Consider the following 17,619-nt stretch of genomic DNA (forward strand, 5'->3'; position numbering starts at 1 on the left):
GCCCATGTTTGCTACTGAATGATCTTAAAAATAAGATTTACCTGAGTCAAGTTCATTCACTTAAACATGTTTAAAATTAATGCTTACATTTTGATGTCAGAATTTATTTATTTTTTTAAAAAAGATTCATTTCTCAGGTGTGCTTTCTCTACCTGCAGGGGCAAGTTTCAGATTTAAATGAGTAGCATCATAGGTGCTCTCATGCTTGATTATAATTTCACATTCCAGATCAGAAGGTTACGTGCCTTGATGGTGGTACACACCATTGGCAGAGATACTGCTACAGGATTTGTATTTATCATCAGACTTGTGTGTCAAATGTCTCAGCACTGTTTATTAATTCTTTTTCTTGAATTAACACACGAGTATTCTGGTTTTCTTCCCTTCATGTTATACTTCTTCCCTCTTAAAACATTAGTTTCCCCTGGTATTTTGTCCATTGCATTTCCTGAACAAGATTCAGGTTGGATGTCAATGAATCTTGCATACTTGAGCACGCCACCAGGAGTATATGCTTACTAATATTTCCTCCTTTCAGAGAAGCCACTGGCTTTTAATTCAATAAATCCAAAACTGACCATTGAGGACTGTGCAAGTGCAAATCTAATTGTTAATCATACATGAGCGATTTAATACAGTATTAATTCACTTTGGCCACTTTGTTTAACTTTTATTTTCAAAAATGAGCTCATCAACTGCATATTTGTTTGCCTATTTGGTCTCATGTGTTTGTTTTCCCTTTTACTATTTCCACAACTGATTACAAGGCCTTCTAGTGCCCATGAACACAAGCTTGCAGCCTACACAGAAGCTCAAAAACTTTGACTGATCAGAATACAGACCTAATTACTGCACCTAAATCAATATGCTGTGAAGGTGCCAGTGTTGGACTGGGATGAACAAAGTCAGAAATCACATGAACCTGATATAGTCGAACAGGTTTATGAAGGCCTGAGAAAGGAGCAGCACTCCTAAAGCTTGAGATTTCAAATAAACCTGTTGGACTATACCCCGGTGTCATGCAACTTCTGACCTAAACTGTAAACTCTCAACAGTGTCCTGAACACAGTACACACAAATGTCATTACTCTGCATAAAAATTTGCAGGATGAATTCAATGCACAAAGCCAGATATCAAAACACGGTTGAGCAATTCTTTCAAAAAGTTCAACTTCACAGCAATGATTTGTTTAAACTAATTAGAAGATTCCTGAATTTCAGCAAAAAATTATGTGAGATTAAATGACACCTTCAACAGAAATTAATAAAATGCAAATTCATAAACCTACTTCAGATCTAATGTTTTCTGCAAATCTGTCACAGTGAAGGAAACTGCATTCAAGTCTACGGCTGCAATGAAGATGCAGACACCCCAATACTTTCGTGTGGCCGCCTAGAAGAGAGCATCCATTTTAACGTACTGAAAATATTAACAGAATAAAAATAAACATGAACATAAATGGAAACAGAGCACCTCAATGTATAAACAAAATCAAATAACTAGTGCCATTAGGTTTGAAACTGATTACAGCATAACGCAAACAAAAAGTGCAGAAATACAACAAGCAAATGTTTCTGGTTGATGGCCTTTCAAAAGGTGGAAACATAACAGGTTTAATCAGGAGAAATTGAAAAGGGTGGATAGAGAACTAAAGGAAAGATTTGAGACAGTGGAATGCACAAAACATTAAATGACAAAAAAAGTTGGTTGCATGACAAAGGGAATGGAAATGGAACAAGCAAGGAAACAAATTATGTGTCCACAGTACATTGCACAATAATGAACTGCCACTCAAATGCAAATAATACAGGAGAAACACAAGATTAAGACCAAATATTGCCAAGAAATCAAAATGGGGATAAAGACTGTAGACTGAAACTGCTATATTCAGCGTTGAGCCTGAACGTTAAAGTGCCTCATCAAAAGACAAGGTGCAGTTCCTCAAATGCTTGAGGCTGAATGCAGACACTTTGCAAATTAGGTATCCCTTGTGTAGAACATAAATATTGAGAGGACGGAATGCAATGGACGAAATTGAAGGAAGCACAAACTGCAGCTTCACTCAGGAGTGTTTGGACATTAGATGGCGATGTGGGAGGAGATAAGAATGTAGGGGCTGCGTTTTTTGCACTTGCTTGAAAGGAGACTGGGTATTGAAGTGATTGAAAGGTGATTAAGAGCATATGATCTCATGGGAAGGCTGAAGGGGAAAGTGTGTTTGCATTAGAACCACAGAGACAACGGTAAATGAGTCATCCTCCAGAGTGAGACGTGAGGGTAAAGAGAACCTTGTCTTGGGTCTGGAAGGAAGGAAAATAGATGAATGTAGAAATGAGCATGGGAAATGAGTGATGCATGAAGGGGATGGAGCTTGTCAAGTAATGAGATGCATCAGTAACACCAGTGTGAAAGCTTGTAGCACCAGGTCGGTTGTATCAGAGAAGCAGGAAGAATAGTGATCTGAAAGGATGCAGGATGTAACGTAGAACTAGGTGTGGGAATCACTGGGCTCATAATGAATATATGCCGTTAGCCTATTTTCAGAAGAGAGGCAGGGCAGTAATGAAAGGGGAGAGTCAGCAATGGAAGGGACAGAGGGTAAGATCTGGAAATAAGGTTAATCAACTTTCTCAGCTCAAAGCACAGACACAGTCATCAGTGCATTGCAGAAAGAAAAAAAGACAGGGTAGACAGAGGGTACCGGAGGAGGAGGACTGAAAGAAACTTTTTAATCCACATCACACAAAAATGGCAGGCTTGAACAAGTACCCACATGGATATCCATAACAACCTATTTTAATTCAAGGAAAAATAACAGGGACGACGTAGTGCAGCAAGTTCAAAGGAACTGTTTGAAAGACAGAAGGCAGCAGATAAGCTAACAATGCCAGTATCATTGTCAATTCTTGATGAAATGATCAAGAGAACGCAAGAGGCGGGTTGGGGGGGGGAAGCCGGGTCCAGACAGAAGGAACATCCTGCAGACAAGTGAGAGGATTCATTAAAAAAAGTTGCTGGAAAAGGTGAGCAGATCTGGCAGCATCTGTGAAAAAAAATTAGAGTTAACGTTTTAGGTCCATTGACCCTTCCTTAGAACTTAATTGTTTTTGTTTCTGATTTACAGCATCCGCAGATGAGCTCAAAGTGTCTTGCTGAGCATCAAGCTCAAGGTGTTGGGATAAGGGATATAGTGACTCCATCACTGTACCGAGATGGTTTTGGATTCGGGTGAGTCACAGGCATCGTGAATACTTCAGACTCCAAGCACCTGCACTATTGTGCTTTTGAAATAGATTACTCGAGTAAGTTTCCCACCAAAAATGCAAAGGGAAGGAGATTCTTTTAAAAATTGTGTTTATTTTACTTCTGTTTTTACTATCCAGAGTGAATGAATAGCTGAGACTCACTGCAGCACATTATGGATTTTGACAGGAATGAACAAAGCAATAACTAGTTGATGCCAAATTTCAGTTTTTAAAAAATTAAGGATAGCAGGATGAAGGAAAGACAAAAATACCTCCATTATAAGTCTACAGATTATGATATCCTACAAAAAGTGCAAGCAAGCACACCATACTACAAGCCCCGACTGACAATCCTAAGTTGATTGTCAGTGTAATTCTTTGTGCACTCAGGGGTATTTAGCAAATGTAATTCAATTACAGAACAGTATGATTAGATGTAATTTAGAGGTTTACAGGTGTGGATGTGATCAGTTGGGGTCAGTGTGGTGCACTTGCATGCATTGGAAGCTACACGCATTATACACAGGATCTTGTTCTTTGCAGACAAAACATGCCATTACACTGTCTGCACCTACTCAATAAAATTGATAGGTAGTCACTTTCTGGTTGATTTATCAGGGCAATCCCTTGACAAGTGTAAACTTGTCGGGCTTAATATTTAATCAATACTTGACAGTTAATTGTCAATCATCATTCTTCACAACAACACCTGTACCAGAGTTCATTTGAAACCCAGACCAACCACACAGACAATCATTGTTTATAGTAAGGCTTGCATGACATTAGAGGCTACAAGGCGAAGTTGAACAGAATCAGTGCATCGTTACCCAACGAGCTCAATGCATTCAATGCTCGCTTTGAACTGGAGGTTATTGAAATTATGTCACATATGCCAACAGCCTTGAATGCACCTGAACCCACAGTCACCCCTGCAGATGTTGGATTGGGCTTCTTGAGAGTGAAACCACAGAAAGCGACTGGCCCAGATGGAATGCCTGCCCATGCACTCAGATCCTGTGCGAACCAGCAGGCAGGAGTATTCACGTACATCTTTAATCTCTCCTTACTAAGATCTGAAGTCCCAAACTGGTTCAAGAAGACAACCATCATCCAAGTGCCTCATGACTACCACCCAGTGACTCTAACCTCCATAATTATGGAGCATTTCGAGAGGTTAGTCATGACTCACATCAACTCCAGCCCACCAAACTGCCATCTCCCTGGCCCTACACGTATGAACAGGTTTAAGAACAGCTTCTTCCCTGCTGTTATCAGGCATTTTAACAGACCTCTCAAATCTTAATTCTGATCTCTCTCTTTGCATCTTCTCTATGGCTGTAACACTGTATTCTACACTCTGTTCTGCTACCCTGGTGCACTTTTTGTATGTTACAATTTGCCAGTATAACATAAAAACAACACTTTTTGCTGTATCTCAGTATATGTGACAACAATAAATCAATCAATTTGTCAAACAATCAGCACTGTCCGCTCATACACTATTAATGTCGTTTTCCCCTTATATTAATGTTTCGTGCAAATTGTCCCAATGAGTCCAGAATGAAAAGCTTTGACCAAATGTGTCTCTTTTCCCAGGAATATTCAGACTATTGTTGCTTATTGAAATTCATCATTTCACATCCACTGCAAATTTGGTCATAAAATTGTCACAGCAAAAAGGTTGTCATTCGGCCCATCATATTCATGCTGGCCCTTTGCATCAGCAATTCATCCAGTGTAAGTCCCCTGCATTTCCCTGTAGCCCAACGCATTTTTTTCTGTTCAGAAAATATTTCAATTCCTGTTGAAGGCCTCAGCTGAACCTGTCTCTGCTGCAGGTAGTATATTCCATGATTCCATACCCTAACTGTTTGCAGTGTAAAAAAATGTTTACCCCTTATCATTGTTGCTTCTTTGGCCATTTACCTTAAATGTGTCCACTGGTTCTTGAACCTTCCAACAAAGGGAAAGTTTCTCACCATCCAGACACCTCATGATTTTGAACACCTCTAACAATTCCTCTCTCACCTTACTCTTCTCTAAGAGCAGCTTCACCAATCAATCCCCCTAATTGCAGTGCCTCATCCTTGAAATCAATCTTGTAAATCTTTGTAACACGTTCTGCAATATCTTCAGATCTTTCCTCAAGCTTGGGTCCCAGAACTGGACCCAAGATTACCGTTGTGCCTGAACCAGTCTTGAAATCTGAACCAGGTTTTAAATATATTATTTATTTGCTATTGTACTGTTACTCCTATTTAAATAGTCTAGAATTCTGCATGCTTTAGTAACAGTTCACTCAACGTGTCCTGCCATCTTTGATGGTTTACATACACATATACACGCAAATCTCTCTGTTCATGCACCACCTTTAAAAATGTACCCATTAATTTATCCCGTCTCTCTGCAGTCTTTTTACCAAGATGAAATCTACTGGAGAAAAGCCATGAAGTATTTAAGCTACTACGCGTCCACCCATTCCACGAAACCGTTTCTCCTCTCAAAGTTTGCAATACTTGCACATTTCACATCATCTGCAAATTGAGTCTTATCCAACAAAGGTCCAGGTCAAGATCATTAATATACATCAGTAAGGGTAGGTGCCCTAACCTTCCTCCAGCTTGAAGGCCAACTCTTCAATACAATACTTCCATGTCACAACATATTTTATACTACCGTTCCTTTAATTCTGTGAGCTCTTCTTGTGCAAAGAAATCTGCTGACTGGCACTTTGACAAATACCAGTCAAAGTTCATGTAAACCACAACCAGCTCATTCCTTTCATGAAGTCTCTGCATTAAGCCATCAAAAACTTGAGCATTTGGCCAAGGAAGATTTAATTTTGACAAACCTGTGTTGGCTTACTTAATTACTCAACTGACTATTAATACTGAGCCAAATTAACATTCTTAAAGCCTCTAACCATTGACATTAAGATATAAAATTAAAGAGAGTTAAGAATTATCTTTGCATTTTTTCAATAAGGATGCGCCTGGGATGCTGCTTGACCTGCTGTGTTCATCCAGCTTCACACTTTATTATCTTAATTGCTGATACTGTTCAGTTGTGCACTGGAAGGTGGTGGAGGCAAGCCAAATCACATCCCTTTGTCCTTAGCACCTTCTCTGTTCCATTGTACTGTTGGATTGTCTAGCTAATTAGATTTTTTTGTTGTTACGTCGTCGACGTTTTCACCTCTTATGTGCCCAATTGGAAATAATTTATGCTGCATCACACTTTGTTAATTTGAAAAATATTTGATTAAATTTGTTGCTGTCATGAAATGTCACTTTCTGTATGTTCTAAGATATTTTCCATAAACACTTTTTAAATGTTGTTCCATTGTAATTGAGAGTGGAACTAACCTGCTTGTTACTTTTTGATGGTTAATGAGTCCCATATCAAAGCTCAGGATATGCAGATTCAGAAACCGCATCTACACTATCTGGTTAATGACTCTCTCTCTTTCAATACGCCCATTTCCACTGAGTGACATGATTGAACAGATTACCTGTGGTTTAACTCCTAATGTCAGTGAAACGCTGTTTGAATACTCTAATTTTGGCAATAATATTAATGTTCTTCATTAATTTTTCCATTTTACTGTGTAAGTATCATTGGTTGATGTTCTTTGATTTGCTGAATGAATGTACTGCCCTTTGCAATGATTTACAGACAAAAAGGTGCCAGATATTGTTACTCACTCAACGTAAGGCAACATAGAAGCACTCCAGTATCTCTAGATTAGAAAGGGTAAAATCAAACTGCTGGACAGGGAACATGCAAACAGTTGGGACATCTTCCATGCTGAGATAGCTGCAGATATATATTGTGTGAGCACACCAATAAGAGGCACAAGTGAACTAAGAGTCCTAATGATTGCACTGGAATTTGAATGTTATGTGAGGGAGCAATTTTGGGGGAGACAATGGTCATGTCGCCAGACAGTACTCAAGGGACCCTGACGAGGTGGATTCAAATTCCATTATGTCAACTGATGAAATTTTAATTCAGTACCTGGAAGTCAGTGGTGAGTGGTGTTCCACGGGGCTCTGTCCTTGGGCCTCTACTGTTTGTAATTTTTATTAATGACTTGGATGAGGGGATTGAAGGATGGGTCAGCAAGTTTGCAGGCGACACAAAGGTTGGAGGTGTCGTTGACAGTATAGAGGGTTGTTGTAGGCTGCAGCGGGACATTGACAGGATGCAGAGATGGGCTGAGAGGTGGCAGATGGAGTTCAACCTGGATAAATGCGAGGTGATGCATTTTGGAAGGTCGAATTTGAAAGCTGAGTACAGGATTAAGGATAGGATTCTTGGCAGAGTGGAGGAACAGAGGGACCTTGGCGTGCAGATACATAGATCCCTTAAAATGGCCACCCAAGTGGACAGGGTTGTTAAGAAAGCATATGGTGTTTTGGCTTTCATTAGCAGGGGGATTGAGTTTAAGAGTCGTGAGATCTTGTTGCAGCTCTATAAAACTTTGGTTAGACCGCACTTGGAATACTGCGTCCAGTCGTGGTCGCCCTATTATAGGAAAGATGTGGATGCTTTGGAGAGGGTTCAGAGGAGGTTTACCAGGAATCTGCCTGGACTGGAGGGCTTATCTTATGAAGAGAGGTTGACTGAGCTCGGACTTTTCTCATTGGAGAAAAGGAAGAGGAGAGGGGACCTAATTGAGGTATACAAGATAATGAGAGGCATAGATAGAGTTGATAGCCAGAGACTATTTCCTAGGGCAGAAATGGCTAACACAAGGGGTCATAGTTTTAAGCTGGTTGGAGGAAAGTATAGAGGGGATGTCAGAGGCGGGTTCTTTACAGAGAGAGTTGTGAGAGCATGGAATGCGTTGCCACTAGCAATTGTGGATGCAAGGTCATTGGGGTCATTTAAGAGACTGCTGGACGTGCATATGGTCACAGAAATTTGAGGGTGCATACATGAGGATCAATGGTCGGCACAACATCGTGGGCTGAAGGGCCTGTTCTGTGCTGTACTGTTCTATGTTCTATGATGTAACATTTGAAAATTTAAAAGAATTGCTTCAAAATTTTCAACAAAAGAAAAAATAAAAATCAGAAAGGAAGATCCACTTGTAACTTATTTTGAATGTTAAGTGCAGTTTTGGATTAACAAGGGTTTACAACATTGCGAAGACTATTTTGTAGTTTGAGGACTGGCTGCATCTTAATCAAAGGGTCTTCAAAAAGTTAGTTTACGTTCCAATGGAATGAAAACAAACTAGCCAGGAGTATAAAAACAGGTTGGAAGATTTTATTAATGTATGAAAAGAAAGAAATAAGCTTAATTTAATGCTGGTCCTTTCGAAATAGAGGTAGGAGAATTTTTAATTAGGAGTAAGCAAATAGCAGACACGTTTAACAACGTCTTGTGTCTGTCTTCACAGAAGAACGCAGAGTTACATATGACAAATGGAAGGTAACCTTTATTTGATTCTTTTGTGGGATGTGAGCATCACTGGCATGGCCAGCATTTGCTGCCCAGCCCTAACTGTCCTTGAACTGAATGACTTGCTAGGCCATTTCAGAGGGCAGTTAACAGAGTCAACCTCATTACTGTAAACCTGGAGTCATATGTAGGCCAGAACAACCAAGGGCAACAGATTGCCTTTCCTAAAGAACATCAGTGAATCAAATGAGTCTTTACAACCGTCAACCACCATTTCATAGTCACTTTTACTGTAGTCAAGCTCTCAATTCCTGGTTAACTGAATTTTAAATTCTACCAGTTACGGCTGTAAGCACATTAGCCTGGGCCTTTATGTGGCAAGCTCAGGGAAATTACCACCATCTCCCCTTTACCTAGGGGGTAACAGATATAGGCAAATGAAGGTAATTAATAATATCTGCAAAGAAAAACTAAAGTAACTAAAATTTGATGAATCACCAGGACCTGATGATCCATACCGTAAAAGAGATGAGTTCAGAGACAATGGATTTCTTGGCTATGTTCACAGAGTCATATAGAACAGAAACAGACGCTTTGGTCCAACAGTCCATACTGAACATAATCCCAAACTAAACTAGTCCCACCTGCCTGCTCCTGGCCTGCATCCCTCCAAATCGTTCCTATTCATGTACCTATCCAAATGTCACTTAAACGTTGTAAATGTGCCTACATTCATCACTGCCTCAGGAAGTTCATACCACACACGAACAACCTTTGGTGTAAAAAAATTTGCCCCTCACGTCTTTTTTAAAATCTTTCTCTTCTCATGTTAAAAATGTGCCCTTGGTCTTGAAATCACCCATCCTAGGGAGAAGACACCTACAATTAACCTTATTTGTACCCCTCATGATTGTAAACTTCTATAACGTCACCTCCTACGTTCCTGTCAAAGAAGTCCCAGCCTATCCAACCTTTCTTTAGGAGTCAAACTTTCCACACACAGCAACATCCTGCTAAATCTCTTCTGAACCTTCTCAAGCTTAATATTATCCTTCCCATAACTGGGTCACCAGAACGGGACACACTATTCCAGAAGAAGCCTCAATGTCCTGTACAACCTCAACATGACTTCCCTATACTCAAAGGGCTGAGCAATGAAGGCAAGCATGCCAAACGCCTTTTTAACCCCCCTATCTATATGTGATGCAAACTTCAAAGAACTGTGCACTTGAGCCCCTAGGCGCCTCTGTTCTACAACACTGCCCAAGGCCCTATCATTAATTGTATAAGCTCACAGTTCTTTGTTGTACCAAAAATGCAATACCTCGCATTTATCCAGATTGAACACCATCTGCCATTTTTCCGCTCATTGACCCGTTGAATCAAGATCCCTTTGTAATCATAGAAAACCTTTACTGTTTACAATGACACCAATTTTGGTGTCATCTGCAAACTTACTAATTATGTCTTCCTGTATTTTCCTTTATATAAATGATTTGGATGCCAAACGAAAAAGGACCCAGAGCCACATCTTGTGGAACACTACTGGTCTTTGAAGAATTTAAAGAAAAGTATGCATTTCAATGTCTCAGCAAACAACTGCCATGTCAGGGACATCTGCCCAGGATAGTACTGAAGTCATGATCAGCAATGCAATTATGAAGACAAAGTCTCAGCTTGAGTGAGGCCATCCTTCATCCAATGGCATTAACACAACATTAAATATTACAGGCAAAAATCAGATCGGCTCAAAAGCGCACATCCATGAGACACAGTTCATCAGAAGTAAAAGTTACACACAATCTCAATATAGGATTTCCTAGCCTGAGACGTCACTTAATCCTTCAAATTGCCATAAAGCAGGCTGATAAACACTAATGTTTAGAAAGGGCAATTAGTGCTATTTCATTTGAGGCATCTATGAAAAGATGGCAAAGGTCTGGCCAAAAAGGGATCCTATTAGTGGAACTGGCAAAGGGAGCTGCGAGAAGGGAAGCCAGCAAACAGGTGAGGGCAACAAGCAGGGCAGTGAGGGAAGGCACCATCAATGGGTGCAATAATTCCTGTTCCATGACAGGTGCACTTCAGATTCCAGTGTATTGTCATCATTGTGTGACCACATCAATGGCACTAATTTTCTAATTAAGTATGCAAGTACGAAAGTTGTTTGCTGAGACATTGAAATGCATACTTTTCTTCAAATTCTTCAAAGACCAGTCGTGTTCCGGGTCCTTTTTCGTTTGTCATCCAAATCATTACTTCTTTACATCACTCATGTATAGTTCTGCCTCAGCCTATCTTCTCCACTACTGTGCCCAGGTAAAGTATACTAAACAAATACACAGGACCACAAAACAGCAGTTAGCAAAAGTGAGGCGGACGAGAGGCTGCAAAGCTGAGATGACAGTAGAAACAAACAGTGCTCCAGTCAAGTCTTACATGGAACTACTCTTCAGTAGTATCTTCAGCCAGAGTGATGGGCCTGTGGAACATCATTGCCACGGAGTGCAGTGGAGGTCGGGACATTAAATGTCTTCAAGGCACAGAGTGATAATTTCTTGATCTCGCAAGGAATTAAGGCTACGGGGAGAGTGCGGGTAAGTGGAGTTGAAATGCCCATCAGCCATGATTAAATGGCAAAGTGGACTCAATGGGCTGAATGGCCTTACTTCCACTCCCACGTCTTATGGTCTTACTCTTATATATAAGCACAGACTTACTGCAAGCAATGTCATGGCAGGTGCAATAAAGTAACCTTGAGCATGTATCCAATACACTTCATGTCATGAGTGCAACTGATTGATAGTATAGCTATTTTCATAACACACTGACAATCACTAGATAATGTAAATCAAAAAAGAAAAATTTCTTTTGATAATGATAACAATAATTACCAAGCTTCATGCAAAAGTAATGATTTTAAGATCCATGCAAAGTATGCACATTGGTCTCAATGCCAAATGCTAATTATTCCTGAAAGTCATATAATATTCACTAGACTTGCCACAGAGTTATTAGTCCTTAACAGATTAATGTGCTTTAAACTTAAGATAATGAATTAACATATCAACACGTGTTTATATGCCTTTACATTGTACAATTCCCTAACACATTTTCAAACAAGAAAATGGATGCTGAAGAGTGATGACAGCATGACGATAAGTGACCAAAAGACGGACTGTATATATACAACTTCCAGGAAGAATTTAAAATGCTTGAGGAAGTAGTGAGACAAAAGAGTTTAAACAATCTGCATGCATGTGCTGCCTTTCATTTCACAAAGTCAAAAAACACTTTATAGACAATTAATCATTTGAACAGTAAAGTGGAGAATCAGTGGAGCAATTGTTGGACAGAGGGCCAAGTCAAAAACTATTATCATAAAATAGTGGGGTTGCGTTTATAAGAATCTGAATTTTTTTCCCCTCTTTAAATATAGAATGAAGACAGAGCTGCTTATGTAGCTTACCCAAGTTAAGCCACTCGACTAAGTCAAAACTGGTTCATCTTTGTGCTGGCAAATCATATCATTTCATCACAATGATGCCTCGGAAAAATAGCTATCGCTCTGGATACAAAGTCTTTATTATTGTGTATTCTAAGGTCCAAGAATAACAAAATAATAATGATAATCTGAACAAGCTCCTGGGATGCTGCTTGGCCTGCTGTCTTCATCCAGTTTCACACTTTGTTATCTCGGATTCTCCAGCATCTGCAGTTCCCATTATCACTGAACAATTAGACAATATTAGCTTCTTACCCCAGCCCCCACCAAAAAAAAGAGCAAATTACATATAAAGCAAACCTAAGTACGCTCTTCATAATCTATAACCTTGAAGTATTGAGAACAAGTCTGGGTCAACATCACTAACAACTAACCTAAGAAGTTCATTGCAAACAGGTTTCTAGAAATATGAGTGCATGTACTGCTTTGTATGTAGCCTTAAGATAATGCTTTTAAATAATAATGTGATCAATTGCCAGGTATGTTCTTGTCTCTAGCTTTTGGAACTGGTTATTAAAATGGATTAGAATCATCTTAACAAAGATGCACAGGAAATAAGAATTAGAGGACAGAAACTACAGGATAGAATGAGAACTGCAGGTAAAATGGAACAAGACCTTCAAATTCAAAAATTAGCCTACAGTTAATAAGAATTGGAACTAACTCTTCAGTAGATAATGTTTCCACCATTTCCAAAGTAATCCCGTACATATTATTTTAATTACAACCATGTAGAAACCAGATCCTGTTTTTCATCAATCAATCAATAAAGCTAGAGTCCAAAGCTTCCAAAAAATTATAAACTTACCAATACAATACTATCATTTAAAAGTACCGATACTGACTCCCAAATCTTCCAAGCCCTCTCATTCACATTTTCTCCCACTTTAAGGCTTTGGCACAGTAAGACAAAGTCTGTGTCTTTGTGATCAGGTCTAAAAAGAAAAAGACAATGTGAAAAACAAATACGAAATCACATTACAAAGACGAGTCCTTAATTTCTGTGGCACTCAGCTACTCAGTAACAATTATTTTTATGAATTAAAACTTCAGGTTCTATGCTCCAGCATAATAAATGGTGCCAATGGTAAATGAATTACAAAACAATGGATCATTCTTAATTGTAAATTTTTATTTTGTACTCAGCGTGGGCATTACCGCCGAGGCGAGCATTTACTGCCCGTCCCTAATTGACCCGAAAATAAGGCACCGTTTGAAGGTCCAGTGAGAAACTTTAATCTGGGACCATGGTTGTTTGATTGATGCCTCGCATGCTCAGCAGCAGCAAAATCTGTAGATATCTTTGACTTCTTGGTGAATGTCTGTGAACTGCAAACTGCAGAAGCAGCCAATGTCTTCCAAAAGGCTGGGAGAAACCAGGGGAAGGACTTCCAGTGGGTCTGGAGTCACATGTAGTAATGATGTAAATTTGGTTTGAAAGGGGTGCACAAGGACCTTAGGGACTGAAGGAGTTCAAAGCATTAAATGCAATAAATTGACCTGCTTAATCATATTCACAGACTTAATGATCATCACTGTAATTGCCAAATGAATGGTAACTGCCAAAGCCACTGTGCTACCACTGAAGATATAATAAAGCTAACATACGAAATTACATGTAAAGGAAGTCACTGAATTTGAAATATCTGAGATCACGACAATTCTACCAAGCAAACGAATCTGATGAACAAAGACAAATTCAACAATTACAGGATGGAGTATTTAACCCTGCAGTGGAAAAACTTTCAGAAACAATAATCCAAGACAAAATTAAGTTATTTGAACATACATGAATAACAGAAATCAAGTGTTTTCCAAAGACAAAAAGAGTTTTTACTACTTTTTAAAAAATTAGTAACAGGTTTTTCATAAGGGTAATATGATTCACGTGGTCCATATGGACTTTCAAAAAGTGTGCACCAGCAAAACTGAAGCATGTGAATAAAAAGGACAGTGCCAGCATGATTTTAAAGTTGGTTCAGTGACAGGAAACCGTGCAATGGTTATGAAGTTGATACGAACAGAAAATGCTATAAACACTCAGCAGGTCAGGCAGCATCTAGAATTAAAAAGAGAGTTAACGTAAGGTTGATGACCTTTCATCAGTGCCTTTCTGGAAGTTCTATATAGTGGAACAAAAGACTCACCCTTACAGCGTCCAATCTGAGAGAAAGATAAAGCCAGCTGCAGAAATAAGCAAATGCAGCATATTTCAAGCAACAGCTTTTGGGCAAAGTAGAAAGGAATAATGGGTTTCTAAGAATAGAACTGGAAGCGCTCTCTCTCTCGCCCTTCCCGTGGTTTCTACCAGCCTTTTGGAAGACATTGTCTGTGAACTGCAAATTGCAGAAGCAGCCATTAACCAAGAAGTCAAAGATATCTACAAATTTTGCTGCTGCTGAGCATTCAAGGCATCAATTAAACAACCATGGTCCCAGATTAAAATTTCTCTTTGGACCTTCAAACGATACATCATTTTCTTGGATAACAAGGTGTAGAGCTGGATGAACACAGCAGGCCAAGCAGCATCACAGGAGCAGGAGAGCTGACATTTTGGGCCTAGACCCTTCTTCAGAAATGGGGGAGGGGAAGGGGGCTGTGCAATAAATAGGGAGAGAGGAGGAGGTGGCTAGAAGATGGATACAGGAGAACATAGGTGGAGAGGAGACCGACAGGTCAAAGAGGTGGGGATGGAGCCTGTAAAGGGGAGCATAGGTAGGGAGGAGATAGGTCAGACCAAGGAGCACGGACAGACAGGTCAGGGGGTGGCGGGATAAAGTTATGAGGTAGGAGATGGGGGTGGGGCTTGAGGTGGGAGGAGGGGATATGTGGGAGGAAAGACAGGTTAGGGAGGTGGGTACAAGTTGGGCTGGTTTTGAGATGTGGTATGGGGAAGGGAGATTTTGGAGCTTGTGAAGTCCATATTGATACCATTGGGCTGCAGGGTTCCCAAGCAGAATATGAGTTGCTGTTCCTGCAACTTTCAGATAGCATCGTTGTGACACTGCAGGAGGCCCAGGGTGGACATGTCATCTATGGAATGGGACAGGGAGTTGAAAATGGTTCATGACTGGGAGGTGCAGTTGCTTAGTGTGAACCGAGCATAGGTGTGCTGCAAAGCGGTCCCCAAGCCTCCGCGTGGTTTCTTCAAAATCTCTCCGCCGTCCTCCCCACGCTCCACCACCACCACCACATCTCAAAACCAGCCTGTCCTTCCTCCCACCTCAAGCCCCACCTCCATCTCCTCCCAACTAACATACACTTTTACTGGCACCATCCCCACCTCTTTGACTGGTCTGTCTCCTCTCCACCTATCTTCTCCTCTATACATTTTCTATCTACCTCCCCTTCTCTTCCTATTTATTTCAGAACCCTCTTCCCACCACCCCCCACCCAATTTCTGAAGAGGGGTCTAGGCCCGAAACATCAACCTTCCTGCTCCTATGATGCTGCATGGCCTGCTATGTTCATCCCGCTCTACACCTGGTTATCTCAGATTCTCCAGCATCTGTAGTTCCTACTATCTGAAACATTATTTTCTTGTCTGTACTTGGCACTTGTCCCCTTTTAAAATGTAAAATCTGTAAGAATACAATGTGTTTTATTGATTTTTCGTCAGACTTAGCAAGTTGCAAAATTCCTTTTTCTTTCACTCACTCAAGAAAACCTTGGAATTAGCTCCTTAATGCTGAACTACCAAACTATGTTTTAAGTGTGAAAGAGTAGTGTGCTAAAACAGAAAGGGAGCCAGTTCAGCCTTTCTCACCTCGTCAACATTTTATCACACTGCTGTTGAAGGGAGTTGCCTGTGAGGAATTGACTGTCAGAAACCCTTCACTATCTTACGGTTCAAAAGAAATTCATCAGGGTATTGCGCTGTCGAGAAAGGCTCTGTATAAATCGAAGTCCTCTTTCCCCTAAAGTAAATTGTGAATTAAAAGGCTGTTGCCAAGGAATGATGCATTATACTATATTCCAGCTACTACCGATTACCCTATATTTGAAGGGTCGTCTGCTAGCTTCTCTGGGTAATGACTATCGTCAAAAACACTACATGTGATAAATACGGTGTTTTGGAAGATTACCCTAATGCTACCTACGGAGGATTATGCCCTTTTTTAACTGCCACAACAGTAGAAATTGGACATTTAGCACAGAGTCGGTCTCACAGAATTAGCACTGAGTCAGCAGTGGGGTTCTGCACCAGGTTACTGCGGTGCTGCGATCCGACTTAAAAGTTCCCGGGGATTTTGCACAATGAAGGAAAAGGCTAGTAGCCAGGTAAAGGGCCACAAAACTGAAGCACAGGGCAACGACAAGTGCAGCGAAAAAGAGAGACAGAAAGATGTCGCGTGGGGGCGGGGATTAGCTGCTCTCGAGAGCCACTTTACAGGTAACCACCCAAGTATTCCCCACACCTCTTGCACCCTCCCAGTGCCCAGGCCGCGGCTGGCTGAGGTGGGAGCTCGGCCGACGAAAGCAACAGCTGCTGCCCTGTTACCCCGTCCTTACCTGGCCGGAGAGATGCTCTCCTCGGAGCCACCAGCGGCCGTTCTCCTCAGCGACTTGGGGGGCATGATGTGTGGACAATGGTGGGTGGGGCTCGGCGGCGGCAACCGTTCAGCTCGCGCTCGAGGCCACCGCTTTCGAATGTTTAAAAGGGTGCAAGATTCTAAACCGAATAGACGCCACCACAGCCCAGAGACCGCGCCAAACTCACGCCGCTTCCGACTTGTGCGTCACTTCCTTAGCAGCGCCGCCAGCCCAGCCACAATGAGTCTGATTCTGGCAGCGGTGAGTCACGTCTTCGCTACATCCATAGTAAACGGTCTAGCTCCGTTATACTTCCAAATGCTCACCGTTCTAATCCCCAGGCGATGGCGTTTACTCCGTTCGACAAAGACGATTTGGAAAAAGGAAACGAAAGAATACGGATGCTGTAAATCAGGAACAAAAAAAACAGAAGTTTCTGGAAAAGTTCAGCAGGTCTTGGAGTTGAAAAAGATATTCAGATGATTTTGAGAATTCTCGAGGCTGAGCGGTTTGAAACGGTCAACCCTTTGTTAGGAAGCAGAGGTCGAACCCCTCTTATTTAAAATCGAAACACAAGCCTGCAAATCTGTTAAGGCAGGAGTCGAGGTTCCTTTCGAATAATTAAACTGGAAACATTCCGAGAAGCTCGCCTCACCTCACCTAAAAGGGAGTAAACTTAGAGAAGGGGCAGCTAAATGAAAGAAAAACCATGATATTTGTTTTATAAGTAATAATTTATTTACTTAACCCTAACAGTGAACAAACTAACAGAATTACAACCAAACTGCACAATTCCCCTTCACTACTATTCCCTAACTGAACTGAATTCTACTGCTATGCTGTTCCAAAAATCACAAGTCCCACTTATATAAACCCAAGTAATAAGAAAATAATTTAAAATTTACTCTGTCAAAGTCTAAGTATCT

The 17,619-nt window shown here is 40.7% G+C and overlaps 1 protein-coding gene across 1 annotated transcript in view; it reads right to left on the reverse strand.

Moving 5' to 3' along the window:
• rb1 (retinoblastoma 1) overlaps positions 1 to 16,880 on the reverse strand; it is a 174,754-nt gene extending 157,874 nt beyond the window's left edge. Inside the window, exons 1-3 of the mRNA XM_048540579.2 lie at positions 16,673 to 16,880; positions 12,969 to 13,095; positions 1,290 to 1,393 (exon numbers count right to left, since the gene is read on the reverse strand). Of these exons, the coding sequence (XP_048396536.1) occupies positions 1,290 to 1,393; positions 12,969 to 13,095; positions 16,673 to 16,737 (296 nt within the window). The 5' untranslated portion in view covers positions 16,738 to 16,880. The remainder of the gene's footprint in view (positions 1 to 1,289; positions 1,394 to 12,968; positions 13,096 to 16,672) is intronic.
• Between the last annotated feature and the right edge of the window lie 739 nt (positions 16,881 to 17,619).

Source organism: Stegostoma tigrinum, chromosome 12, assembly GCF_030684315.1.
Source record: "Stegostoma tigrinum isolate sSteTig4 chromosome 12, sSteTig4.hap1, whole genome shotgun sequence".
Lineage (NCBI taxonomy): Eukaryota > Metazoa > Chordata > Chondrichthyes > Orectolobiformes > Stegostomatidae > Stegostoma > Stegostoma tigrinum.